Source organism: Pyricularia grisea, assembly GCF_004355905.1.
Source record: "Pyricularia grisea strain NI907 chromosome Unknown Pyricularia_grisea_NI907_Scaffold_2, whole genome shotgun sequence".
Classification (NCBI taxonomy): domain Eukaryota; kingdom Fungi; phylum Ascomycota; class Sordariomycetes; order Magnaporthales; family Pyriculariaceae; genus Pyricularia; species Pyricularia grisea.
This window is the reverse complement of record NW_022156717.1, coordinates 4,671,233-4,699,231: the sequence shown is the minus strand read 5'-3', so window position 1 is coordinate 4,699,231 and position 27,999 is coordinate 4,671,233. Positions and strand designations below refer to the sequence as shown.

Genomic DNA, 27,999 nt, shown 5'->3' with positions numbered 1-27,999 from the left:
TTGGCCCTTTGATACGCACAAAAGAACTTGCTTGATCAACTCTTGTAGATCACCTAGATCGGTAGGTAGGTAGGTAGGTAGGGACATTGCTACCGAGTACATGCCCTTTCGACCTACCAACCTTGGATAGGCGTGGATTGCCCTCGCAAACAGTCTCTCACTGGCTCATGTCACCCCTGAACGGCTGCAAATTAGCAAAACAGATAGCCGAGTTGCACCAGGAGCGAGTCCAATAATCACTGAGATCCAAGCATACCATAAATACTCTTTTTACTCGCTGGCGGTCGATCTTGGTCATGATTATCGCAAATTATCTTCCGATTCGGGTTTGTTATTTGTTTTTTCCCTCTTCAGCTAATCGCATGGCGTAGTCACCGGGGCTGTCCGAGTCAGACGAGTCCAGGGAAACGAGATACAAGCCAGGTTGCCAAGTGGGCGTCGACCAATGCAAGAAAACGCAATCACCGATCCAGTAACCCCACACCGAAGACCTTGCAACGGTGGAGAGGGGCGTAGCGGGCTAATTTTGCACGGTGCTCCTGATGACCCTTATCGTTGCCGGCGCCGAGAGAAAGCAACCAATTCTGAGGCCACCCCCGGTTGATTTAATAGAAGCAAAGCGGATCTCGTCGCGAGTTGCGCGCGGCGGCTGCTGGCTGAGCTTTTCGTCTTTGGTGTTTTTTTCTTTGGACCTTGATGGAACCTGGGTGACATTTTTTATTCCCACACAGTCGCAGACACAGCGTCTTAGACAAATGCTTCATTCTTGCTAGAGAATCTCGTGTACGTCTTGTCCTTGACACAGGTAGTCGTGTCGCAGATCTGAATAAGGTGTTTGGGGTTTTCTCAATTTTTTTGCCAACTCTCCATTTTTCACCTTGTTTCGCTTTTCCCCCTCTCGCGCATTGAATGTGTGTCGATGCGGTGATCTTTCAGCCAGCTTTTTCTCCCTGCAGAGGGCTTTGACCCGAGGCGGCGCGGGTGCTAAAAGATGGTATCGAGACTGTTTCGCCCTTTCCAGGGCAGCAGCCGACGCGACGACGACGAGGATGAGAGGGAACCTTTGACGAGTCCTGGCAGTCGCCAATACTTGAGACCACCTGTCCGACATGCCGTAGCTGACTTCACAGAGGCCGACGACGACGATGAAGAAGAAGATGAAGAAGAAGATTCTCGCAATGGAGACCATGGACGCGCACGTAACGAAGAGGAAGAAAACGAAGATGGTTTTGTCTCCCGACGTGATCTCCTGCCTTTGTTTGCTGCCTCTCATTTAGGTAAACTCCCCAGAAAAGAGAAAGATTAAAAAAAGATAAAAAAAAAAAATCATCCCAACTGAAGCTCGAACCTCTCTTCCTCATCGCTAACTATAATTGCCCACTTGATAGATTCGTTGCCCATATACAGTATAACACATGCCGTTCGAATCATCGTACAAGCGCGAACCGAAACCACGCTCACCTGGGAGCAGCTCAGATCACCCCAGGTGTCTCAGTTCCTGTTGAAGCCCATGCAGATCCAAATACGAACGCAACACTTTTCGAGAGCAACGCTTTATGCGCTGATGGCCAACTGTCTCAACTTCCAAAAGGAGGCGGTGCTCTTTCCAGGCAATGCCGGGGCAAACAATACAAGGGCGAAGGTGTGCGAGCTGTTGGCCATCAAGCTTCTGAAGGAGTACTCCACCCGCGAGCTGATCGATGCACTCTCATACGACTTTTATCCATTGCAGGGTTTGCCCGGCATGCAGACTCCGGCTGGGAATCTGGGCAGGCCCAAGATGGCTGCAGCCAGGACATCGACCCTCGAGGTCGCGATCCGGGCCTCGGCAAAACACTTTCTTGCCCATCCACTTGTCGTGCAGCAGCTTGAAGCTATCTGGAATGGTGCAATAGTGTTTTATTCCGCCGCGGATAGCCTCCATCGAGCCAGTTTGTCACGGCAACGCAGCGAGGGCCGGCAGAGGGACCAGCCCGACATTAGGACTCCTCTCCTGGACCCCCAACAACGTAGCAAATGGAGCCAGCCCCAGTCTCCAACTCTAGATGGGCTCATTGGAGGCCACCGTACCGTGTCCTTGTACAACCCGAGGAATGCGTCATTGTTCAAGCTCTCTCGACTTCGTGTTCCGCGGTACAGACATTTCTTGTCTACCCTTTCTCTGGCGGTGCTCATCGGTCTCTTCCTGGCCGTCTTGAACCAGCGAGCGACTCGTATCTCAAGCTTGGAGCTCATATTTTGGTTCTGGAGCGCAGGCTTTATGCTTGATGAGCTCGTAGGATTCAACGAGCAGGGCTTTTCGCTCTACATTATGAGCTTTTGGAACATATTCGACCTTGGAATCCTCCTCATGCTCATCTTGTACTATGTTTTACGACTGTATAGCGTTTTCTCCGTGGATGCGACGAGACTAAACGACCTCGCATACGATGTCCTTGCCGCCAACGGGATTTTGCTACTCCCTAGGATCTTCAGTGTGCTGGATCACTACCAGTACTTCTCGCAACTTTTGATAGCCTTCCGACTCATGGCATTGGACTTGGCAGCAGTCTTGGTCCTCGTCCTGATCTGTTGCAGTGGCTTTTTCGTCTTCTTCACCATGTCTAAGAGCAATGGGGACAAGGCCGATATCGCTTACAGGATCTTTCAAATCTTGATGGGCTTTACGCCAGCTGCTTGGGATGTTTGGCCGCACTATGACATGCTTGGAAAGATGGTCATAGGGCTCTTTTTGACCATCTGTCACTTTGTAGTTGTGTATGTTTCCTCCTTCACGGCATTAACCTTGTCTGAACTAACAAATGTTTGTGACAGAACAATCTTGATTACGGTCTTGACCAATTCATTCATGACGATCGCATCCAATGCCAGGGAAGAGCATCAGTAGGTCTCCCTACTCTGATTTTTGTAGCCTTTTGCTACCTGGACGCTTGCTAACCGCCCTCAGGTTCTTGTTTGCCATTAATACGATATCCATGGTGAAGAACGATGCGCTGTTCTCTTACATCGCGCCCGGAAATATTCTTGCTTGGCTGCTCACGCCCCTGAGATTCGTCTTGCCCCTTCGGCAGTTTGTTTACCTTAACCGATTCGTCATCAAGTTGACGCACTTTCCGCTGCTCTTTTGCATATACTTATATGAGCGTTTCTTCTTGGCTCCTTCCATGTATGCCCCAACAGATCTGGTGGAAAATCCAGGTCGGGGTCAGCAGCGGGCCATGTCACTGGCAGATCCCGCAGGGAGGGGCGCACTGTTCAGTCCCAACGTGCGAGTTCGCGAAGAGTCCGTCGTTGGATACCAGAAGGATCATGCCTTGGAAGAGGTTTTCCGCAGAGCACCGGGTCTAACGACATTGAGGTCACAAAGGAGAAACGAACGCAGAAAGACTCAAACCGCGATCAGGCACTGGATGGATCAGAACGAGGGCTATTCAGAGTCACCTCAGGTAGGGAATCTTTCAACCATGGGAAGCAATTTCGGTGGCCCGGAGTGGCAACGAAGAATCAGCCTCGGTAGAGATCGGCCACGGAGGTTTCCGAACATGCCAGACGTTCGGTCTGTTGCTAGCGATCCAGCGGACCTTATATCCAATGCTCCTTACCCTAGTTTCGCCAATCCTCGATACGATATCAGATCTAGGTTCGCAAGAGCCGACGCCGAGATCAAGGACAACACAGACGCTGAAGGTGATGGCGATGACGAGCTCGTCACCAACGATGACGAAGACGAAGACGACAAGGCGACAAACACGGCCGAACCTGTGCGAGCAGCTTCATCCGAAGTGTTTGACGAGGACTATTTCACAACGCCGGTCACGGCACGTTTCGGAGTTCTGGCGGGAAGCTCTCCAGAATCACACCGTGAACGTGGACCGACCTCTCCCAGGCCCCGTAAAGGTCTGCATAACCGGACTCTCTCTACCAACACAATTCTTTACAACCCACCAGTTCAAGCCTCGCCAGAAGCCGGTCCATCTTCGTTGGGCTCTCAGGCTGCACGACCAATAAAGTCTCGCCCCACAAGTAACCGACAAACCCCTGCAGTCACCCCCGGAGGTGCTTCAGAGCATCGTTCACCCCGCCGTTCGATCGTATACCTTCCCTCCGCCCGCCCGCCTCGACCCATCCCGCCGCCGAGAGACATCCACACCGCACCGAATCGTGCAGGCCTGGGTCCGCCCCTCGACACGCACGCCCGTAGAGCGCAGCGTCGACTGTCGTCGTACGACATTGGCCTCGACGGAGAGTCGGAAATGGCCTCCGCGTCAGCCATACTCCCCAACGGCGGAGACGATGCGCTGGTCGGGGCCATGCCGAGTAGCTTTGTGACCCAGATGGCCATGGCGACGGGCATGCGGGAGAGGCAGCAGGCGGCGGCCAGCCGCGACAGCAGCGATCGCATGAGTCGTCTGGTACTGGCACGCATGAAGACGCTCGAGGAGGGCTTCGCCGATGTGATCCGCGAAGTCAAGGTCTTGCAGCAGAGATCCAGCGGCAACCCCAGCATACAAAACTCTGGAGAGGAAGATTACTGGAGGGACAGCCCCAGGAGGACAGGAAGCGGATCGGGCCTCATCGAAGTCGCCGGTCGAAACCGGGTGACGAGATACTACTCCCGTGGAAATAGCGCTTCGGCGGCCCGCGCCATCGCGGCGGCGCGCGAGCGTCCCGCCAGCCGCCTCAGCATGAGAGAAGACAAGGTCGGGATGCCGACCGACACAAAAGGAAAAGGCAAGGAGGTAAAAACACCGGCCGAGTACGACGACACAGACGATGACGTGGGTTTCGACGACAGCTTTACGAAGAGGGGAAGCTCTCTATGAACGAGGCATTCCCTTCGGAAGTTTCGGAAATTTTAATACTGTATAGGACTTATTTTGGGAAGGGTTTCGTTTGGCAACGCTGCTTTCACAACTTGGCATGCGTTTTTCACATCATATGCATATCATATGGAGGCGTTGTGGCTTGAGTCGTTTTTTTAAGACCAGATATCATGGATTTTGCTGGGTTATAATTTCAAGAAAGCATCTTGCTTTTGGCGCTTTGGATGGGTCCTGTTTGGACATTGGGTGGGCTCGCGGGTTGAGTTTTGAACCTGGACAACTACTTCAGTAATTCTTGAAGAATCTCGAATCATCATTCTGGACACTCTATTTACCATTCCCTACTGAAATACCAGTATTACCAGACGAGGAACTCCCAAACGCCAAATCAAGTCTGACCGTATATGCATGTACCTGACCCTTAACACCAACACGGACCGACGCCTCTGTTCGACATGTTGGTCATGAACCACCAGTAGCCTTGCGAGACTCGTTTTGTTTCGTCCCTCCTTTTTCCACAAGAAAAAAAAAAACTCTGTCTTGCGTGCACAGACAAAGCCGCGGCTTGTCGGTTGAGATGTAGCAAAATACTCTGAAAAAACGTGGTCTCAGATGCCGCCGCCGCTCCGCTCGACGCTGACGTAGAAATTGGGAACTGCCGAGTTCTTCTGTGCCATCTCGTTCTTCTTTATAGCATCGGCGCGAAGCTTGATGACCATGCCAACGGCGGCGGCCGAAGCTGCGACGGCGACGACCCGGCGGTTTCGGCTATAGAATGGAAGACTTTGTGTCAGCAGTGTTGCCTTCCGTCTTGCCGAGGTGGAAAGTCAAAGAAAGTTCCGGGAGAAGGGGAGGCAAACATTAGTGAGGGGGCCTGGCCGCGGCTCAGGGAAGCTTTTGCTTGGTGATCCATGATGAGTAGTAACTTTTTGTGAAATACGAAAGTATCGGTCTGGGGCAGCCCGCTGCCGTTCTTCACGGGGGAAAAAAAATGAAAGATTGATGGAGCTGTTACTGGGATGATACAGAGAGATGGTAAAGAAGCAAGTTTATAACTTTGGCTAGTCTAGACGAACGATGTGGACGAAGGTTAGACGACCTAGGTTGGTAAGGTGAAGTAAGTAGGCTTGGTAGGGTCAGGAGCTTGTAGGGATGAGCAAAGTGGCGTATACTTCGTAAATATATCACAGAAGCTATTGCGTAGCCGTGAGCTACTGTAGTGCATACGGTATTCGGTGAAAGTTTGGGAGCATTACGTACAAACAACCCGGTTTGACGGCAAGGAGGCCAAGGGTCGGGCTGAACACATTTGAACTGGACCGTTATTACCTGATGGGGGAGAGCACAAGATAGAGTTCCAGGCTCCTTGGCGAATGTCCGAAGCAATCGGAATCCTGGCTCACTTTGTTGGCAGTTCACCGCATATTGTTTGAATCGGAATTGATCGGGCGGCAGAAAGTTGTTGGGACCTTTGGGGTCATGCAAACCGGGGTTAGGTAGCACGAGCACGCGACCACAGTACTGAGAAAAAGAAAAGGCGGGAGGACGAGCGGATGTTTGAAGCGGAGTTGGGGGGGNGGGGGGGGAGCTTTGAGTCAATCAAAGTTTAGCTTGAAAGCTCTCCGCATCTTGCCCCAGACTTCAGCTTCGTCTGGTAGTAATCAGCTTCCTGGTGTGCACTTTGCTGTACAGCAGCTATTCCGTAGCTTGCCGAATGGATGCATCACTGCGGGGTCGAGTTTGGGCCCTAGTGTGTTTTCAGGGGTTACCTCGCCACACTATCGCTCAGTGTCGTGTGGTAGACATTCCGGTACGGAGTACTTCGTAAAAGCACAACCAGTCTTGGCAGCATCAACCAACAACACCTTGGGGCTAGGAATCCATATCATACCGGTGTTCGTGATACGGAGTAGCATTATACTCGATGATTGTTGTGCATACTCCGTAATTACTACAATTCTCCTAACAGGACTTCTTATAAGCTCGATTGGATGACATGGATTGGAAGCACGGAGGAGTCATTTTATTTAACTTGAGCTTGTCGACTTCAGACCCAAAGGGTTGTTTGTACCAGACAGCAGTTACTTACAGACCCCATCAAGCTAGAGCCAAGCGCCAGTAAAGATATCCCATTGTAGGGTGGGCCTACCTGGGCCTCGCATGGCCAAAAAAAGAATTTAACCTCTACCTTGCCTGAATTTAATTAATTCATCATTGAGTGGGGGCAACCGTACTTACATTGCGCTTTCAACCTCAGCCGGGGTATATTTGCTGAGATACGATGACTATTTGCGATGACGATCCTGCATTAGCTTGGGTAAGTGCTGTCGAAACAGACTCAAACGGTTCCCAAATTCCACCCTTCTGGAGAGCACCTCATGATGATACGGTACAAGGCCTTCAACTCAGGTACCCCTACCCAAGGCACCTGGCACCTACCCAGGTAGATGAGTTAGTTAGGACCAAAGACAGGCAGGTACTTTGGATGTTTCAAGGCAATCGGATAAGATAATTGCAACAGGTACGACCCAAACTCGTTGGTAAAGAATAATTGGCAAAGGAATACAGGTGCAAGTCGTCAAAATATAGCCAACCTAGATGTACTGCAGCTGATGCCAGGCGGCAGCTGCTGCCTGGCTTAAATGGGTATTCCTCTGCCAATCGGCATCAAACAACCAACCAGGTTACCTGATCCAGTCAGCTCAGCAAACGCGGCCACGCCCTCGAGCCTCAATTTCGGGTAACTAGGCATTGTATCGGGGAGCAGATTCAATCGCTCTACCGGTACCTCAGCCTGCCCTACCTACATGGCTAGGTAAATACCTAGGCACTCGACGTAGTTTGACTCATCTTTCTGGCAACATCATCAAACATAGCCCACCGAATGATGACAACAACAGTTACCTCGCCCAAGTACTCTGGCTCTATACAAGCTGGCAATTTGACTTGGCCTTCCGTTAATTGGCCTGGTCGCATCTAATCTGACAGCAAGACAAGGCGGCTCCCATTTGCGACGCTGCGGCCTGACGGGATTAGGAAACAAACAAACATCCTCAGGACGCCACCTGAAAATCAAATTCTATCTGACATTTCGTTCACTTTCACAAGGTACCTATCCATCTCGAGGCCTGCGATTTCGTCCGCAGAGGCTCTATTTCCAATATATTACAAACAGGACATAGGCAACTCCTTCTTTCTCCATCGTTTCTCAGTTTTCTGTTGTTCTGCTTGCCAAAAAGATAAGGCATTGGTCCGTGACCCTATTTGCACCAAGCTTCTTTCCGCCTGAAACTTGGTTCTGTGGCCAAAGGCTTTCAAGCTCGGCAACTGTTGTATATTCCACCGGCGTGCGTGGGACTTGCCCCAGACTATCGCTTCGCATATCTATCACCATGGCTACGGGGTTGAACAGCGATGTCGAAATGTCAGATCGGATAATGTTGACAGATGAACAAGCGGCTGGGGACATAGTGCCAATTTTTTGGCCGCTTCCACCCACCACACCTCCGCCCCCGTATGTTGGTTCAACCCAGGCGCCAGACGGTTTGCCCGCAACTGGTTCGACGCCCCAGTCTCCTGAGACCGAGACTCCGGCAACACATAGTGGAATCGACCTTGCTGTGCAGTATCTGCTCCCCGCAGAAATCAGGGGCAAGGATGCACTTGACGCCAAGATCTTGCAACGAATGGACACCAAATATGTCCAGACAGTTTCGGGCGAGATGATCACAGGCGACACTCTCATCCTAATCGACGTTCCTAGGGGTCATCTACCCAACCGTACCTGCACTGGCTCTTCCTACCCGCATCAGTACCGCATCAGGATTTGTTCATCAAAACTACGCAGTTGCGGGTTCGACCTTTTCCCACGCCTGTTAGATGACGAAAAATACCAGGCCAAAACTTTCCGCCGATTTGCCGCCAATCAGACTCGACCACCAGGCGTTACTTACATTCTTGATCTTGGTCCTTCCACCGATGAGGACCTTCAATCAACCCAGCTGGAAACTCTCAGCCTCTCAAAGGGCTTAATTCGATGGCACAAGGCTGCCAAGGTGCCACCGTATATCAACGCCGAGCTTGTTGCAGGTCACGACGATTGTTGCGAATGCGGCGATGTAGCTACAGAGGAGCCTACCAAGCCGCCTGCCAAGTCGCCTGCCAAGCCTCCTGTCAAAGGTGAAGGCGGCAAAGGCAGTATTTGGGACCCTCAAATTTCCTCGCCCGAGTACAGAAACATCGAGGATTACTGCGAGGTTCGTCATGCTGCCAACGTAGTGCGGTTGCTTCGCGCCATTGCTGGGGTGCCTGGCTGTCGGTTACCATTGAACTCAGCCCCAAGAGTTTTCACCATGGCCGGTCTGGCAAAGCTATTTGAGCTGAACTTGTCGCACGAGAGCTTATGGTTGCGGAATGAGATGCTATGCTGGTTTATCGCGGACAAGAACAGCCAAATCATGGAGATCCTTACCGAAGAATCGATTACCATGGCATACAACTTGAAGATTTCCAAGGTTGCGCGTGCCACGTATCGACTTCTTGTCAGCGAGCACGCCCTCCAGCTTGAGTCGCGTCTCCCAACTCAACGCAGTGGTCACCATTTCTCAGTTTTTGGGCGTCCACTCAAGGATATCAACGATGATGCAATCCAGACAGCGGTTGAGCACGGCGGCCAGGCGCTGTCTGAGCGTGTCTCCGGAATTGTTCAGCATCTTGAGTCGGATAATGCGCTGCAATGGCTTGGGATGAAGCAGTGGCGTGATTTGGAATCTGTTGTTCAAGCCATCGGAAATCACACGGACCCTTTGATGTCCAGGAAGACCAAATTAGACTTGCTATCTGTGCAAGAAGAGTTTGCTGCTCTCAAGCTTGCACTACTTAAGATAATTCGCTGGCAGTTAGGCGACGCGGTTAACCTCGGCAGCCAAAGTACTTTCGAACGTTATGTCGAGAACCTGAGCTACCACGCGTCTCCTGGTCACGCCGTCAAGTTCACTGAGATTTGGCATAATCTGAACAAGCGACAGAAGCAGCTTACTGCCGTTTTCTGGGAAAACCTGGAAAGAAGTTGGCCGCATAAGATTGACATTATGCCACAACGCATCAATCTTCAGCTATCAGCTCAGCGCTTAAACATGGCCATAAGTGAAATACCTCATCCTGGTGTCACAGGGTTAGGAAGCTGGACGTGGTTTTACAGGCTGAATATTGACCTATTGATAACACAGCTCTATGATTCAGTACAGTTCAACGTATGCGAACCCCTGAGGGGACAGGGTGCCATAAGTCACGAAAACTCGGAGCTGCAGCTTCTCGCCATTTCGTCTCATCTTATCGTTGGCCTCGACGAAGACGAGATGCGTTTTCTGCCTCTCTGGGCAGATGGACTAAATGATGGGTCCGGTGGTGTTTACACCAGCACAATCCCCCCTGACATGTCAGATACTGCGCCCATACAGCCGGGGCCTGGATACGTCACTGGCCACAGCAGAGCCACGGAGGCAACCAACTCCACCGTCGGTGATCTTGACCTCGACGATCTGGATATCCAGAGCGTTGCCACAATGACGGAGACGAATGCTGCTGGCCGAGCTACGTGCTCTACAATAGCGCCTTCTTACCAAGTTGGAGGCAGCGAAGATCTCGACTTTCAAAGCGCGCGCTATGCCATTCCCGCCGAACACCAGCCGATTTCTGTGGGCGTCTTTGGTCTTGTGGACACCTTGGATGAGGAGTTTCCAGACGACGACTTCGATTCCCGCTCGAATTCGACTGCTCAAAATACACCCACAGCTTCGGTGACCGGCACAGACACCGAGAGCAGAAGCTCTGACTGGGTCATGACCTGATGCCCGTTGCGAGATTCACACTCTGATCATACTGAGGGATCAAGCAGGTCTCTATTGTTTTCCGGTTTATTTCGTTTTGAAATTGTAGCAACAATGCGTATTCGCGCCAGCTAAATGTTTGCAAGGGAGCAAGAGAGCACAGAGTTTTATAATACCATACAAGGATTGTTTTGCGTCGTTTGTTTCACTTTTATTTTGATTTTGCTCTCTTTCTTCATATACATTCGTCAGGCTCTTGTTGAAACAATCACGGAATGTGTGGCTTTTTATTTTGATCTCACGCATTTCCTGTTCTGCAATGTGCTGGGCTCAAACCAGATACCTCCCCGAGATAGGGAGGCCATGTCAGGGTCAAAAGTTACGGTAAAGGAGAGTGAAGAGATCACATTAATCTTGGAGTTCAAGGAATAGTGGCTTCTGATAGCTCTGGCCTTGAGTTGAAATGGGTATCATGTAACGAAAAACAAGTCATAGTATCTCAAATTTCTGCGTTCGCAAATGAAATTCCTAACCCCTGTTCAGAGTGTTTCCTGACCCACGGGGGTTCGCTTCAGTAAACTCATCCCACTGTCGTGCCTTGTACGTTGCCGCATCTGCCTTCTCCTCGTCATCCTCATCCGGCTCGGGTATACGACCGCTAGCCTCTCCACCGCCTTCGATGATTCCACCCCGTCGCCTCTCCTCCTCCAGGTACTCATCTATGCTCATCGTAGGCAGGTTATGACCGGGTCGAAAGACACCCTTGGCCAGCTCGTCGCGACTCCCGACAATGGTGAAGGGCTGAAGCGGCTTCCCCGCCTTGTTCAGGAGGGGTCCGCCCATGGCGGACTGCAGACGACGTAAGGGATGGTCGAGCCTCGAGGCACCATCCGCGTCTTGTTGAGCTCGCCTCCGCCTTTCGTCCTCCTCCACCGTTGTCCCCGACGAAATCAGGGGTTCGGGGGCCTGGGCCAAAACCTCCTCCTCGCGGTTGATACTCTCAAGCGCCTGCAGGGCCTCGTCTGCCGCCATCTCCAACTGGGTCAGGTACACGGGCCGCGCGTACTCCTCTGCGATGTCGTCTCCGTCCTCGTCCTCGCCCTGCCGTGCCCTCCGCGATCTGCTCTTCAGCGCCTCGAGCTTGGCGCGCAGGTCCTTCTCCCGCCTGAACGCGGCGATCTTGGAGTCGCGGCGGCGGGCCGGGTCCGACGGCAGCGTCGAGAACATGCGGGGCGCCTCATCGTAATCGTGGAGCAGGCGCGCCTGAGGCTGGCCCAGGGCCTCGTAGCCATCGAGGAGGTGCAGGAAGCGCTCGTAGCAGGCGCGGCTCTCGTCGAGCACGGCGGCGCGGGCGCGTGGGCCCGTCGTCGGCTGCTTCTGCAGCAGGCCCGCCAGGTGGTGCTCGGTCAGCAGGAACGGGAGGTAGTCGGTCCTGACGTCCTCGAGCGTCTCGTTGGGGCTGAAGACGGACGCGGCCGAGATGCGCCCCAGGCAGGCGCGGTAGGCGGCGATGGCCGTGGACAGTGCGTCGCGCTTCTCGGGAGACTGCGCCTCGAAGCTACCCTCGAGAGCCAGACGGCTGGCCTCGGCTTCCCTGTAGCAGTCGGCGAGGGACTGGGGTTGTTGTTGGTCCTGGGTCGGATCTTGCTCCATGGTGGAGGAAGGGTTTGGCGGGGGCGGGCCTGGGGTTTGTGACGTGAGGGGTTTCGTATGTTGTGTTTGAGACTGTATCGTGAAAGATGTGGATTATATTCAAACTGCCGAGGAAGAATGGCTATTATCTTGAATTTGCGTCCTGGTTTTAGTCCGAGTGTTGCGGTAGAAGCAGCAAAATTATGGATGAGGTGGGTATGATGCAACTGGAGCTTGCTTGTGGTCTGCAGTCTGAGGCGGGGCAACAGCTTAAGCTCTCTTCCGGGTAGGACCCACAATATTTGAACGTTTGCGCCCTTGTATGTCTTTTTTGCAGCTGCCTGCCTTCTGTTTTACCTCTATAACTTAGGTGCTTAAGTACCTTTGTTTTCTCCACACTTCTATTTCGTTCTCAACTTCTGGCGGTACTCGACTAAGCGAGCAAGTAAACTACATTCCTATTGCAGAAAAGTCAAGTCGGCCTGAATATATATAGACACCAGTCACAATATAAAATGTGAGTATAAAATTTGTCGGCGTGCCCAACGTCGGCGCGTAAGGAGCTTGGGATAACGTATAGGACAGAGGGCGAAACAGGGGGCTTCCAAGGTGTAGAGAAAAAACAATCGGTGAAATTACAGCAAGGCCTGGCTCTGTTTTTATTCATATTTGGTCTGTTTTAGGCAAACGAGCGAGCAATCACGCCAACATTAAACAGCCTCCCCTGTTTCCCTGTCTTTGTACGGCTGTACTCTACTGTGCCTGCCTGTCTGGTTGGTACAATGTCCTAGGAGTCTACCTACATAATAATCTCCTGGCATGAGATTTGAGAAGTTCCGAGCCCCCATTGTTTTATGTCACTTCATTTCCTCCAAGCCGCGAATCTAGTCAATCAATCCTACCTCACCTGCAGTTCCGTCCATCTACCTCTGGCATCTCATCAAGATCTGACTGGCTAAGATCTGGTCATCACCGTCCCTCGTTGCTGCCCTTGGAACCCTTTTTTTTATTCAACTCAATGAAGTCAATATTCCGGTCAGATTGAATCATACTCACCCTCATTTCTTGACTTTCCATTCACCATACATCGAGCAAAGAATGTGCCTGATACTTCAATCCTAATACAAAATCCTACTCGACCATCATGGAAGTCCACTATGTGCTCAAGTCTTCTGATCAAGCCACCGAGTTTCACTATGATGACGATAGTATCGATCAAGATAGCGAAGACGACGCCGTGAAACTTGTGGCCAACCCAGATCCATCAAAACCACGCAAGATATCCGAAAGAAAACGAGCAGATCAAGCAGCTTTTGAATCATGGGTCAACGACAACAAAGCTCGGCTCTCACTTCCATCTGCGACTAGGAGTAGAAAATCCGGGCTTAGGGAGCTTTTCTCAGGTGATGAAGCTTCGGAAACACGCCCTACTAGAGCTCGAGACAGGGTCATTGAAGGGCCTCGCGAGTATCAGATTGAGCTTTTTGAGAGGGCAAAGCAGAAAAATATCATAGCCGTCCTTGATACTGGCACTGGTAAGACACTAATTGCAATTCTACTAATACGCCACACCATCGAGGTCGAATTGGAGGCAAGATCGCAGGGCAGAGACAAGCGTATCACGTTCTTTTTGGTCGACAAGGTCGCTTTGGTACGTCAGCAGACAGACCATATCCGAGCCAATCTGGATTTTCCTGTGACAGGTCTTCATGGCGACACGGTAAGGAACCTTTGGGACTCAAAGGAATACTTTACAAAGCTACTTCAGGAGCAGCAGGTGGTTGTATGTACGGCTGAGATCCTATACAAGTGTCTGCACCACTCCTACCTGAACATCAGCCAAGTTAATTTGCTGGTGTTCGATGAGGCACATCATGCCAAGAAGAACCACGTATATGCGAGGATTATCAAGGACTTCTATCTCATGGAAGATGACCATCTAAAACGACCTCGAATCTTTGGCATGACAGCATCTCCTATTGACACCAAGGACGCTTGCATAAGCTTTGAAAGAGCTACACATGAGCTGGAAAGTCTTCTGCACAGTGAAATAGCGACAATATCGGATCGAGATCTACTGAAAGCGATTGGAAGCAGGCCACACGAGGTTAGAAAATCATATGCTCGCGTCATTCGACAGGACAACACGGAGTTATACAAACAACTCGGCAATTTGGTTGGCAATCATCCCCTCTTCAAGCAAACCTTCGACTCAGCTGAATTCGCTGTGACCGAGCTTGGGGCTTGGTGTGCAGACAAGCTATGGGACCTTTTCTTCCGGGAAGAAGCTGTCTCTACCTTGGATGGCAGGCTCGAAAACAGCCGGGCTCGGGACCCCGATGAAATAGGCGAAAGTGGTCATGAATTCAACAATGCCCGCGCAGCTCTCAATCTTGTCAAGGACTGGTCTTTCAGTCCGCCCGAGGATGGAGCACTTTCGACTAAAATACACAAGCTCATTGAGATCCTAGCAGAGTGTTTCAGTCAGGCTAGTGCTAGCAATGCGATACAATGCATCGTCTTTGTGAAGCGTCGTGACACTGCAGTACTTTTGAACGCGCTCTGCGAACAGCCCGAGATTAGAACCAAGATTCCCGATTTGAAAGGGGCGTTTCTGGTAATTTTACTCACCATCTGCTTATCATAAGTGACAGATCACTGACTAACTGATGAATAACCTGGTGTAGATAGGAGCAGGAAGGGGTGGGAATGCAGCCTTTACCACCACACGGCAGCAAGAGCAAACAGTCTCAAGATTCCGAGATGGCGAGATCAACTGCCTCTTCGCCACTTCGATTGCCGAAGAGGGGCTGGATATACCGGGTTGCAACGTGGTTATTCGGTTCGACCTCCACGGAACGACAATTCAATATATCCAGTCTCGTGGCAGGGCACGAATGAAGAACTCGTGGTTCATTCACATGACCGAGTTTGGAAACCAAGAGCACAATAGAAGATGGTTCCAAGACAGAGTCAACGAGCAGAAAATGCGTGACTTTTGCCTCTCCCTACCAAAGGATAGGATTGTGGAGAAAGCTGAAGTTGACGATGTCTTGCGGGGCGACCAAAGTCAGAAGATCTTTGTCGTTCCCGGCACCAAAGCAAGTTTGACCTTCAAGCAAAGTCTGGTTGTTCTGGCAGAGTTTGTCGCTACGCTGCCAGCCAGGCTCGATGAGATACTCAGTGTTGACTACACCGTTGTCCCGGTCTTTGGTGGGTTCCAGGGTGAAGTGTATCTGCCTGCATCTTCGCCCTTGAGAAGTGCAATGGGCGGCGTATACCGGTCAAAACAGCTCGCCAAGTGTGCAGCGGCCTATGCCATGTGCCTTCAGCTCTACAACAGCCACTATCTCAATGACCACCTGAAGTCCACGCTGACCAAGGTCCTTCCGGCCATGAGGAATGCGCGCCTGGCTGTCAGTTCCAAAAAGAGAAAATCCTATCCTATGCGGACCAAGCCAGCCATGTGGTCTGAGGTGGGACCTCTGACAGAGCTCTACGCCATGGTCCTCAGCCTTGTACAGCCAGGAGCAGCTTTTTACCACTCACGACCTATCCTGCTGCTTACGAGAAAACCCCTCCCAGCCATTGCAGAATTTCCCCTTTTCTTCGGCAAAGGAAGCAGCCGTAGATCAAACGTTCGCTGCATGCCGCTTGCAAATCCTTGGAAACCAACAACCAAGCAGGCTGAAGGCCTTTGTGCCTTTACGCTCTGTGTTTTCCGAGACATTTTCAGCAAGGATTTCCAAGCACTTGCAGCCGATATGCCATATTTTCTGGCTCCAAGTGCAGGATTCGAGCATGGAACTGACTTTTCCAACTTGACCAACCCTGAGGGAATGATCGACTGGGCCACCGTCCAGCGTACAACGACTACTGATCGCGTACCATATAGCTTTAACGAGCCGGATGATTTTTTCCAGGACAAGTACGTCTCTGACCCTTTTGATGGGTCCCGTAAGTTCTTCATGCGCAAAGTACGCCGCGATTTGAAGCCGCAGGATCAAGTTCCAGAAGGGGTCCCGGCTCCCTCAAAAAGGCGGGCTGCGGAGCACACAATTCTGAATTACAGTGTTAGCCTATGGAAAAAGTCCCGCGCAGGATACAATAGTCGACATGATCAACCAGTTGTAGAGGCAGAGCTTGCGCCTTTACGGCGGAACTTGTTGGACGAGACGGACGGAGAGGATTCGACAGGCCCGCAAACCTGCTACCTTGTCCTGGAAACACTCTTAATATCTCAGGTAGGCTGTCTGAAGCTAGCAAAAAAAAGAGAAAAAAAAAAGCATTGATAGAACTGCGATAGCTGACATTGTATAGATACCTGTGGACACTGTGGTAATGGCCTATACTTTCCCGGCCATTATATACCGTATGGAGAGCAGCCTGATTTCCCTGGAAGCATGCCATAATCTGGGTCTTGATATTCCAATCGATATTGCCCTTATAGCCATGACCAAGGACAGTGACAACTCTGACGAGCATGATGAAGCGCCAATCAACTTCCAGAGCGGAATGGGCCAGAACTACGAACGACTAGAGTTTCTGGGGGACTGTTTTCTCAAAATGGCAACTTCGATTGCGCTATACACGCTGGTTGAGGGTGATGAATTCGAATACCACGTCGAGCGGATGGTGGACATTTGCAACAAGAACCTGCTGAACTGGGCCCTGGAATCCAACCTCCAAGAACATATTCGATCCAAGTCCTTCAACCGGCGCACATGGTATCCTCCGGGATTGAAGCTGCTCAAGGGCAAAAAAACGGAGGTGGACGATGAGCATGCACTGGGTGACAAGTCCATTGCTGATGTGTGTGAGGCCCTCATCGGTGCTGCATATTTGACTGCCCAGGCTCAGAACCCTCCAAACTTGGACCTGGCTGTCAAAGCTGTCACCGTCATGACGCACAGCAAAAACCACACGATGAAAGTGTGGAATGACTACTATGCAGCTTACAGGTGCCCGGAGTGGTTGTCTGCCTCACCGTCCCAGATGCAGCTCGAGCTCTGTAGTCAAATCAAGAACAAGATGGGTTACGACTTCAAGAGCCCCCGCCTTTTGCGCTGTGCCTTTATGCATTCATCGTATCCGAGGCAGTACGAAAATGTGCCCAGCTATCAGAGACTCGAGTTCCTGGGCGATTCACTACTCGACATGGTCTGCGTTGACTATCTCTTCAAGAAATACCCGGACAAGGATCCTCAATGGCTGACAGAGCACAAGATGGCAATGGTCTCGAACCAGTTTTTCGGCTGCGTCGCTGTCGAGCTTGGGTTCCACCGCCACTTGATACACATGCAGCCAGCACTTGGTGGGAGTATAACCGAGTGGGCCGAACTTGTCACCAAGAGACGCGATGAGGCCAGAAGGCTAGCGGTTAGACGTGGCCAGAGCGAGGATGACTATGCCCGTGACTTTTGGATAGAAGTTCATCATCCACCCAAGTGTCTGCCTGACATCTTAGAGGCTTACGTGGGCGCTCTATTCGTCGACACTGGCTATGACTACAGCGCAGTTGTTAGTTTTTTTGACCGTCACATAAAGCCGTACTTTGCAGACATGTCCATATACGACATGTACTCATCCAAGCACCCTGTCACGCACATCACCAGCATCATCACCACTCAATTCGGCTGTTCATCATTCCGGTTAATGGTCCATGAGATTCCGGACGATGTAGAGGGCGAGGGACTTATCACTGGAGCGGTCAAAGTTGTTGCTGCGTGCATGATACATGGCGAGGTACGCTGCCACGCCGTTGCGGCCAGTGGGCGCTATGCCAAACTCGCGGTTGCGAAACAGGCAGTTGCGATATACGAGGATATGAGTCTGGCTGAATTTCGGCTGCGTCACGGGTGTAATTGCAATCCAGAAGATGGAGATGGAGATCACGGGGTGCTGGTGGATCACAGGACCGATTGCGAGCTTGAAGAGCCGTTACAGAAACAGGAACCCCCCTGCAAGCTCTTCAGTTGAGGTTGACGGAAAAACTATCACAGAGATGCGTCTTAGACATTCCAGGCAGATGAATTATCAGGAGGAATGCCTACCTTGGTAGGTTACATACAGAAGTGGGTTTTCGGTACTGATATTTTCTTTCCACGAGTGTCATTTGTGATATCTCTTTGGAGCTGGGGTAGAACCCAAAACACACTGCGTGATTGGTGAGCTGTGACTGGTCTATACCGCTTGCGGGGGATGAAATGTTTCGTTAGTTCGAGTCGTCAGCCTGCATATTTACCCGCTTACTGCGTACAATATGAATTCTAGATTTGGTCCAACTGCCGGCATGTGTATTGTTTCTTGGTAGGGTAGCTTATAATTAATGAAGCTTTTTTTTAATTTAATATTTGATACCTTGCATACCGGGGTAGGCACGTAGTTTTTATACGAATCTGCAGCCAAAGGAGCCTGCTGTTTTGTTTTATAGGATGGGTTTCAGTGAAATGTGTGTCTGGGGATATTTCCTGTGTTAGATGTTAGATGTTAGAAATTAATTACAGCCATACGATGAATCCAGAGTCAGCAAAATGTGATCGTTTCGATGTCAGATGTCATTGTGTCAAGCATTCCGAATTTACAAGACAGATGAGCTCCCGTCATGCCAAGTTGGACGTTAGGCGGGAGGGAAAGAACATAATCAGTATTCACCTAGGCCTTGCACAGAGAGATATGGATTTTTAAAGACAACGTACTCCTTCCTATTGGCGGAAGCAGCACCCGCCGAACGATCTGCCGGCGATCAAGCTGTTGGGCGGAATAATGACGAAATAATCCAATTGGGTGGAGTTTTCTGTCAGAGCAGGGGTAGGCCTGGCTGGGCTGGTATGAAGTCGGTAGAAGAGAAATTGCAATGTGAGCTCCGTCCGTACTTGGTACCTAAATTATGTCCATGTGCCAAGGTTTGCGGGATGTACCGTAGCCAAGTCATTACAGCCGTTTTTTTTCTTCTGGGATTTCTTCTTCCTTCTATTTGCAGAGTAAAAAAAAAAAAAAAAGTCTCCGAATCCACGAAAAGAGAAGCAAAATGTCCTTTTTTTTTCCCGCAGGCCCGGTCCAGATTTGGATGGAAAGCTTTCTAGTTGTGACGATCTTTGGTTCGGCTAAAATGCTACCCCACAAAATACCATCCTCCCTCTTGCTGAGCCTCAATGCATCAAAGCCCCAGCAACTAGGTACCGAAAAGAGCCAAGCTTTCTAAGAGCTGATTGCAGGAATTGGCAAACCCGTTTTTGTTGTGCGGGTACCGCGGCAGTGGACTTCCGAGTCCATTTTTAAATAAATAAATAAAGGGCCACGTTAAAGATCACCCACGATTCCTTAGCCAGCACCCTTTTTTGATCCACACAGCAGATGTCTGCACTGGGTACGTTTTGGGTGGGGTTTTCGGCCAAATTGGACAGAATGCATAAATCAACAACAGTAGGCCTGGCCAACAGGGATTAAAATCAAGATCAAGGGTTAAAATTAGGGTGGTTACGTGATTTAAATCAATTGGCAGAATTTTAAAAGGGTAAATGGTACGGTAGGTGGTAAATATTGCGGTAAATGGTAGGTATTGCGGTAGGTGGTAGGTATTGCGGTAGGTGGTAGGTGGTAGGTATTGCAGTAAGTGGGTGTAATAAATGGTATGGTTTGGGAGTTGGGAATAGCTTTATGTAATTGTTGGCCGAAAAAGCGGGTTTACCGCCTTCGGCAAAATTTTCACCGCCTAGTGGCAGAATGTGATCCACAGGTGCAACATGGGGTTGGACGGGGTTGGGTGGGTTTTGGGTGGGTAAAAGTCTCGAAACCGTATCTACCAGTGTTCACGCTGTGTGGATCAAAAAAGGGTGCTGGATAAGGAATCGTGGGTGATCTTTAACGTGGCCCTAAATAAAATAAAACAAAAAGGTGCCGGGGGCTGTGGTTGATGCGTACCAGACTTTAGAATCGAATTCAATCATGCCAGGGGGTTTGTATGTGTGTACCGACTTGTCATGGGGTGGTAGGTATCCGTTGTGTCAAGTTCCTCGTGGTCTATGATCCCATCACTCTCGGTAACTGTTGCTAAAAATCGCTACCACTTACTATGTACATACAACTGAAAATGTAATGTGCTGCTGGTAAAAGGCCCCTTGGGACAGGTGGAGATCAAAGGGCCCCTGGTTTGAAACGAATCGAAGTGATCTTCACCCTACGGTGGGTCGATTGTTTGCCTGACTATAGCCGTTCGGCGTTTCTGACTGATGGAATAAATTATTCTGTCTACGGTACAGAGTAGACGGTGGCGGAACCCACCAAAAAGGGAGCCCCGGATGCAATCAATGTACATACATACTGTATGATGTGAGTATATATTTCACCTTTTGGCTTCGCCGCCATCCTGTCGAACTTGATGATCTTTCCCAGGTCACCCTCTCTGCAACTCAGTCGTTTTCGCAGGCCACTTCACTGCCCTTATCGTTTTGCCTAGTATCATTCTTCACAGTCTTGTAATAACAACAGACACCCCACAATCATTTACCATGAAGGCATCGTGTGTTCTTTTGGGCTTGGCTCCCCTGGCCGCCTTGGCCGCGCCGACTCCCGAACTCGAGATCAGCCCCCGTCAGGCACAGCAGAGCATCGACGCTCTTATGAAGGCCAAGGGCAAGCTGTACTTTGGAACGGCGACAGACGTGAGTGAATAACATGTTTGCAATCCTGGCTACTGCGCAAAAACAGTGGGGGGTTCCTGTACCGAACAACAGAATCTGACTTGGTTTGTCTCTCTGTTGTATAGCAAGGCCGCTTGAACACTGGCAAGAACTCTGCCATCATCAAGGCAGACTTTGGTCAGGTCACTCCCGAGAACAGCATGAAGTGGCAGTCGCTCGAGAACACCCGCGGACAGTACAACTGGGCTCCAGCTGATGCCCTTGTCAACTTTGCCGTGTCGAACAACAAGAGCATCAGGGGCCACACTCTAATCTGGCACAGTCAGCTGTAAGGACGCGCCTCGTTGGAATAGTGGATGAGTGTTGAGTTGCCAGATCGTTTGCTGACAGTGTTGTTACCTAAAACAATAGCCCTGACTGGGTCAACAACATCAACGACAAAACCCAGTTGACGACCGTTATCCAGAACCATGTGGCAACAGTGATGGGCCGATGGAAGGGCAAGATTCGAGCATGGGTATGTCGCATCTTTCTTAGTCTTCTTCGTTACACTCCCACCTGTCGTGCTATTAGTCTGGTTTTCCAAAATAAGACCCCCCCGCCCATCCAAGCTACTAACAACAGCCCACTTTTTACCAGGACGTCGTCAACGAGGTCTTCAACGAGGACGGCACCATGCGCCAGTCGGTCTTCTCGCGCGTCTTGGGCGAGGACTTTATCCGCATCGCCTTCGAGGCGGCGCGCAAGGCCGACCCCAACGCCAAGCTGTACATCAACGACTACAACCTGGACAACCCCAGCTACGCCAAGCTTACCAACGGCATGGTGGCCCACGTCAAGAAGTGGATCGCCGCCGGCATCCCCATCGACGGCATCGGCAGCCAGGGCCACCTGCAGTCGGGTCAGGGCAGCGGCCTCGCGCAGGCCATCAAGGCCCTCGCCGCCACGGGCGTCAAGGAGGTCGCCGTCACCGAGCTGGACATCCAGAACAACAACACCGACGACTACGCCGCCGTCACCAAGGGCTGCTTGGCTGTCCCGACCTGTGTCGGAATTGTAAGTAACGCGAATCTGGGCCCCCCCTCCCGTTGATGAGTTTTTACAGCTTGCTAACCGCTTTAAATACAATAAAGACGGTATGGGGCGTGCGCGACACAGACAGCTGGCGGCCTCAGGGAAACCCTCTGTTGTTCGACAGCAACTACAACCCCAAGGCTGCGTACACCGCGGTGGTGCAGGCTTTGAGTTAAACGTTTTTTAAGGCTATCCACGACCTAGGATTTTGACACTGACTGGGCCCCGCCCCCACCCCAAACATGGTCCACTCTGGGCCCACTTTAAACTTCTCTGTACATACTATTGGCTTACACCCAAAATACATAGCACTCTTCCTCGATCATATAGTCTAGCTTGTCTAGGTCACATTGGAAACTACCCGTACCTATGATATCATCCATAGTTATAAAGCGATTCCATACTAGAATGTTTCGAGATTGGTAGATTACAGAGCTTGACTATGTCCCTGCCTCCCTCCTTGCCTTCCTCTCTTAATACTCCCTCTCTACCTCTATCTCTACATCCATCTCTTCTCCCCTCCCTGCCTGTGAATCTGCCTCATTACCTTCCTGCTTCATATCTTGCTGTGTATCTTGCCTGCTGGCATTGATCTGTCATTCACATATCCGCCTATGCAAAAGAATACCTTCATCAGTTCCACCAAAAACTAACACTAAAGCTTACACTCAAGCCTCTAACGTAGTGCCACCAGCCCACGGGAACGTAGAGGGTATCTCCAGGTTCCAAGATGCAGTCTAGAAATGGAATCTTCCCAAAATCAACAGCTTTCGACTTGCCCTCGTCTTCATCCTCTCCGTCCGCCTCATCCCAACCCTCCATCACCCCAACGTCAAAGCGACTGGTGTTGCTCATCTCGACCCCGTCCTCCACTCCTCGTGCGGCCATATGAGGCGTCTGCAGGTGAGAATAAAGCCTGACGTATTTGCGTCCCACGACCTGGGAGAGCATGTTGTGGTACGGATCTGTATGCAGAGGCGTGATCGTCCCGGGGGGCCCAAACCAGGCGTTCAGTATGGGATCCTCGAGCTCGGGTGGTCTTTGTTCCGACGTTGGAAACATCGAGGCCGGCGGGGGTGGAGGTGCGGTATAGCAATAGTCAGGTATGCGGATGTCGTCTCGTAAGCTGGGCAGCTGGGTGAACAGCTGATGTTGGGCTAGGTAAGCTATGGACGCCTGTTCATGCAGGCTTCCTGCCGTACCACCGCCCTCTGTCCGTTTGCTGTTGCTACTGTCATGATCCGCCGAGGAAGAGATAGCCGAACGATCAATGTATCCCTCCAAGAATGCGGAAAATGGGATTATCTTTTGACCCCAGCCCTCATCAACGTAACTCCTCCCAGTTTCTACAGGAACTAAACGTCGGCCGTTGAGAGTGCGTGAAAGCAGGTAGGCAGGCTTGCACCATGGGTTTGTGGTGCGAGCTGGCCAGTCATCCGTGACGTTGGTGATGATCAGAGGCTCGGGTCCCATATCCAAATTTGAAGGCTTGTCCATGTAGGACTGAAATGATTCTAGGGAGAGTTTTTTGACCCGCCTCACTGGATTCTTGACTGGTGGCGTGAATGGTTCGGTTGTTTTGAACGAAGCCAGCGCCTCCCAGATATTGGCCGAAGCGTTGCTTGGAGAAAGCTTTAGGCGTTTGGAAAGATGAGAACCATCTTTGGTTTTCCTAGCAGTCTCTGAACTTGGAATAAATTGAGATGTATTGGAAATATTCTCAAGTAGGCAAAATGCTTGCTCTATCCAGCGACGTCCTCTTCTATTTCCCGCAGCGCCGGCGAGAATAATAGCAAGGTCAAGAGGCTGTACAAGTTGCTCCAGTAAGGCATCATCAGGCTTGGGGGAGTGGGCGGGTGAAGCAGAGGAACTACCCCCTGCCAAAGGGGATGCCAGGAAGACAAAGCAAAACTTCAAAATGCTGGCATCCGTGTACAATACCCTCCAGCGAACAGGCAGATCCTTGAAAACGTAAGCATAGAATTTCGAGTACGAGATGGAGATGAGATCGTCAATCCTCCTCGAGATGAGCGTGAAGGACTCAGCATCGATCGAAGTATCTTTTGCAATAATGTTCGCTTGACGGCCGAGAAGCTCTACAAGGGGACTTTCGCAACCCGCAACCTCGCTGAGTGGCTTAACATCACCACCTGCGCATTCAGATGAGATCTCTCTGGCGGCCTCGAGACAAAGTGCCCTCAGTTGACAGCAAGGCAAATTGCTGGATGCCATATTAGGCTCACAAGATTATTTTCTCGTTTGAGTTCTTGTGTCTTTGTTTCGTATCTCTTTGAACGCTAAAAATTAGAGCTTAGAGGGAGTTGGACAATAGCAGATCACGGAAGTCGCAGCATGAATTTGTGCCTTGTCTGCTTACCCCACACGCTCTAGCGAGATCAGGTTCAATTCCGCACTGTTTTGGGTGCATTAAACAAGGAAGTTCTCCCCAAAATTCCAGGGAGGGGGGTCACTCCACTGCCAGCCAGGATTCCAGCACAGCGACAACATCCCCAACTACCACATAACTTTTACGCGACCAACTTTGAATAGCAAAACATCAAACAATCAAATTGATCCCTTTCATGATAAAACTTTATCAAACGCGTGTTCTTTTCTCTATGAAAAATTCCGCCAATTGCTAAATGCCATTCCGAAATAAGACATGTGCCTACTCGTGTATGTTACCACGAAAACCAACCCAAAAGCCAGGAAACATGCAACAGTCCGCTAGCGCGCGTGCTCGTTCGCTCGCTCGAACGCCTAGACTAAACCACCTCTGTTGTGTAGCAAACAGCCTCCAAAATGAGTTAATCGTCTCGCTATTGAGCCCTGGTCACCTTGACCATGAGTTCCGACTGAAGGAAAATGCCGGCGAAATCCGATTTCAAGGGTGAGGCGGCATCGACTAACGCAAAGTCGTACCTTCGGAGTAACTGTCATGCGGGCATGCATCTGTCAGCCTCGGCGCCAGCAGGAATAACGAAGCGGGCAACAACAGAAGCCACTGAGGGTGGGTGAAATCCTTGTTATGTTCTGCACACAACCTTGAACGGTGCAACACAACAATACTCTTATCCGGCAGGAAGGGACTCAGGACGCATACAAGCTGGCCAAAAAAAGAAAGAAAATAAGACTCACCTCGACAAACATCTTGTTCAGCTCGATCAGGGCTACAGGCTTGCCGAGGCATTGCCATTTGCCATACTTGAAAATCAAATCCCATGTGGCGTTCATGGTCCTCAGGCTCTCCTGGTCCGCTTCAAGCCACCGCTCAGGCCTGAAGCATGCTGCATCGGATCCAAAAATGTCCTCACGTTTCTGTAAAGAAAACGCCGACCAGCCGACCTCGGTGCCTTCTGGTACGTTGATGCCGCAGAGCACGTCGCCCCCTGGAGGGACGACAACACCCATCAGGCCAGCCACGGGCGGGTGCATACGCATTCCCTCTTTGATGACGGCTTGCAAATACGGCAGGCCCCTTGCTTCTGAGTCTGTCGCGGGCACAAAGGCATTTCCAGTCGTGGCTAAGGAGTCGGCTGCCCATCGCCGAATCTCGGCGACGAGCCGTCCATACACGACGGGCGAGCTCATGACGTACAGCATGGTCATGCGGATTGCTGTGGCAGTCGTGTCAGAGCCCGCCACAATCTGTAGCAGCAACTCGCCCTGAGCCTCCTCGCGTGTGAGCCCATGAGCCAGGAATGACCCCAACATGTCTCTACGGTATGGGTTGGCCGAGGCCAGCCTGTCGGTCACGAATTGTTTGGCGACCCTGACAGTGGTCTCGTCATGTCAGCCTTCGTCGTGTAGATCAAAACATGCGTAACATCCCTCTGCTCCACGTTGCACCTGTGCTATGTGGTACTTCCTGGGATACGCGGGATACAACCTAGCTTACCCGATAAAAACGCCGAACCCAATCTTGTCCCGCTCCGAAGGCATGAGACGGCGAAATAGCCTTGACTGCAACAGCTTGGCCAGGGTCGGGAATATAGTCAAGGTTATCATGGAGGTCATGCTTTCCTCGAGGATTTTGATGTACTGGTGAACATCGGTATCCTCGTCGGTAAAGCCGAAGCGTTCCCCAAGCCCAAGGAGACCGATGATGTCCAAGCTGGCGTACTGGACTTTGCGAGCCAGGTCCATAGGCCTGAAGGCGGTCTCGTCAGAGACGTAATTCCGCTCTATCAAGCCGATGAAGGCACTGATTCCCTTGTCAATGACATTTTCTAGACCTTCATTGCCTTTACCTGCATACTGCGGGGTTTGTTAGCGTTGGCCCATTGGCGTGTAAACAAAAACCCCCCCAGCCCGAGTGAGTAGGTTTGGAATCATGGTGCAACGGCCAAGGGGAAATCTGAATGGACCATAGGAGAACTGAGAGGGATTGGGTTGGCCGCCTCTCCATCTCTGGCAGAACGCAGTCTCTTGTTACCTACACCTGCTGCCATCTTATTACGGAGCACGCTGTGCTCATCATCATCCCTCATCGAGATCAGGTTGTCTCGTACCGGATCGAACCTCACTGCTTGATAGAAGTCACTCTTCTTGTAGGGCGAGCGCACTGCCCAAAGCTTGCGGAGGACATCTGGATCATTGGTGACCAAGGTGTTGGGTCCGATGCGTGCAAGAGAGCCTGCATGCGTTTTTCGATAGGTGTCTCAGCGTTAACCATTTGGTCCGCGTACTGAAACCGGTGTTACGTGGAGACAAAGAATCGGAGTGGCAATTCAGCGCCGGGGCTCACCATATTTGTCAACAGCTTCCTTCAACGCCAGGTGCATGCTGCCACCCATGGCATTCCGAAACATCCACCATTTCGACAGGCCGGTGCCAGGTGGACCGGGGATATGTCGAAGTCGACTCCAGCTCTTGTAGACAGAGTGAGCCAGCAGGATCGCAGCAATAGTGCCGACTAGGACGAGAACAGTCCCCTTGTGGACCGAGACAGGGACCACTGTACTGAATTGATGAATTCTTGACATGGTAGCGAGGTGAGGCGAGCCGGCCGTTGCAAGACGCTGTTTTGCGTAGATACGGGACCAAGCTTTGGTTGGTGGGGTGTGGCTGCTCAAGAAGCAACCAGGCCAAGGAGAAAGAACGTCGTGAGAAGATGCACAAGCTTCTTTAAGTGCACGGCAAAAAGGTGGTGCTCGGCAGAAGTTTCTTGCAGTCGACAGGCAGTGCAGAGCTGCGGTCAGCTTGTCAAGGTTGCCGAGTACAGATTTTGTTTAGATCCGTCAGCTTTTCGAGGTGAAGAAAAGTTTATGGTTAGATGGGATGAGGGGATGACATTGATGTGTGGGATGGGGATCCCACTTGCTTCTTCATTCATCCCGCATCACTCATTCGTCAAACTCGTCAACTCACCACACCAAAGCGATAGAGATACATCCAGTCACGCATACCTAGGCACACTGATGATGGAGTTACAATTGCCATAGGTACTTCCCTGACAGTCAGAACCTGCGGAAGTGCCAGCTGATGCTACTATCGGAGAAAAGCGAACGAGAAACGAAAAGAAAAAAAGAAAAAAAAAAACAAAGGAATCAAACGGCCCCATTTGCTCATCACCTGGAGGATGCATATACGTCGAACATGTTTTCCTGCAGCCCCTCGCTGTTGGTCACTGTCCAAACCCAAGGGGGACATTTGGCTTGCATATGGCAGAAGGCATACGGAGTAGTGCCCGGGGTCGGTAATACGCTCATATGTCGGCTGCTGTTAGCTGGAGACGCAACTCCACCGGGGATTTCCACTGCATCGACGCCTCATTCCAGAAGATGACCAATTATGGCAGCTCGGAACTGGACATTGGGCATTGATGAGTGTCGAACTCCCTGATTTGGCCTCTTGGCCGCTATCGCGTCGAACACGACATTCCAGACATCCCGACGGCTCGGTTTAGCTTCATGCACATTTGTGCAACAAGATACAAGTGCTCTCGCAGATGACAGGCACCCTCACTGCTATGCGACTCAATTTGACTGCCTTTTACCC

At 51.1% G+C, this 27,999-nt stretch overlaps 9 protein-coding genes across 9 annotated transcripts; 4 read left to right on the top strand and 5 right to left on the bottom strand.

Moving 5' to 3' along the window:
- On the top strand, positions 1 to 5,147 carry PgNI_03966 (uncharacterized protein). Its single transcript, XM_031124018.1, has 4 exons — positions 1 to 1,277; positions 1,389 to 2,757; positions 2,815 to 2,883; positions 2,948 to 5,147. The coding sequence occupies exons 1-4, from the start codon at positions 992 to 994 to the stop codon at positions 4,821 to 4,823; spliced, it is 3,600 nt and encodes a 1,199-aa protein (XP_030985425.1). The 5' UTR covers positions 1 to 991; the 3' UTR covers positions 4,824 to 5,147.
- PgNI_03965 (uncharacterized protein) lies at positions 5,128 to 6,330 on the bottom strand. Its single transcript, XM_031124017.1, has 3 exons — positions 6,084 to 6,330; positions 5,684 to 6,016; positions 5,128 to 5,591 (listed from the first exon to the last, which is right to left on the bottom strand). The coding sequence occupies exons 2-3, from the start codon at positions 5,734 to 5,736 to the stop codon at positions 5,432 to 5,434; spliced, it is 213 nt and encodes a 70-aa protein (XP_030984432.1). The 5' UTR covers positions 5,737 to 6,016; positions 6,084 to 6,330; the 3' UTR covers positions 5,128 to 5,431.
- Positions 6,331 to 8,215: 1,885 nt separating this feature from the next.
- PgNI_03963 (uncharacterized protein) lies at positions 8,216 to 10,672 on the top strand (the record flags this gene model as incomplete). The annotated part of the gene is made up of 1 exon (XM_031124015.1): positions 8,216 to 10,672. One exon carries the CDS (start codon positions 8,216 to 8,218, stop codon positions 10,670 to 10,672), a length of 2,457 nt encoding a protein of 818 aa, XP_030984430.1.
- PgNI_03964 (uncharacterized protein) lies at positions 9,085 to 9,424 on the bottom strand (the record flags this gene model as incomplete). The annotated part of the gene is made up of 2 exons (XM_031124016.1): positions 9,085 to 9,249; positions 9,320 to 9,424. The coding sequence occupies 2 exons, from the start codon at positions 9,422 to 9,424 to the stop codon at positions 9,085 to 9,087; spliced, it is 270 nt and encodes an 89-aa protein (XP_030983767.1).
- Positions 10,673 to 11,179: 507 nt separating the features above from the next.
- On the bottom strand, positions 11,180 to 12,304 carry PgNI_03962 (uncharacterized protein; the record flags this gene model as incomplete). The annotated part of the gene is made up of 1 exon (XM_031124014.1): positions 11,180 to 12,304. One exon carries the CDS (start codon positions 12,302 to 12,304, stop codon positions 11,180 to 11,182), a length of 1,125 nt encoding a protein of 374 aa, XP_030984431.1.
- Positions 12,305 to 13,427: 1,123 nt separating this feature from the next.
- Positions 13,428 to 18,262, top strand: PgNI_03961 (uncharacterized protein; the record flags this gene model as incomplete). Its single annotated transcript, XM_031124013.1, has 3 exons — positions 13,428 to 14,900; positions 14,971 to 16,527; positions 16,604 to 18,262. The coding sequence occupies 3 exons, from the start codon at positions 13,428 to 13,430 to the stop codon at positions 18,260 to 18,262; spliced, it is 4,689 nt and encodes a 1,562-aa protein (XP_030984428.1).
- Positions 18,263 to 20,793: 2,531 nt separating this feature from the next.
- On the top strand, positions 20,794 to 22,175 carry PgNI_03960 (uncharacterized protein; the record flags this gene model as incomplete). Its single annotated transcript, XM_031124012.1, has 5 exons — positions 20,794 to 20,946; positions 21,051 to 21,253; positions 21,337 to 21,442; positions 21,565 to 21,981; positions 22,059 to 22,175. 5 exons carry the CDS (start codon positions 20,794 to 20,796, stop codon positions 22,173 to 22,175), a joined length of 996 nt encoding a protein of 331 aa, XP_030984429.1.
- A 457-nt stretch (positions 22,176 to 22,632) lies between these two features.
- On the bottom strand, positions 22,633 to 24,231 carry PgNI_03959 (uncharacterized protein; the record flags this gene model as incomplete). The annotated part of the gene is made up of 1 exon (XM_031124011.1): positions 22,633 to 24,231. One exon carries the CDS (start codon positions 24,229 to 24,231, stop codon positions 22,633 to 22,635), a length of 1,599 nt encoding a protein of 532 aa, XP_030985688.1.
- A 587-nt stretch (positions 24,232 to 24,818) lies between these two features.
- On the bottom strand, positions 24,819 to 26,984 carry PgNI_03958 (uncharacterized protein; the record flags this gene model as incomplete). Its single annotated transcript, XM_031124010.1, has 5 exons — positions 24,819 to 24,932; positions 25,138 to 25,771; positions 25,898 to 26,256; positions 26,439 to 26,635; positions 26,747 to 26,984. The coding sequence occupies 5 exons, from the start codon at positions 26,982 to 26,984 to the stop codon at positions 24,819 to 24,821; spliced, it is 1,542 nt and encodes a 513-aa protein (XP_030984850.1).
- Between the last annotated feature and the right edge of the window lie 1,015 nt (positions 26,985 to 27,999).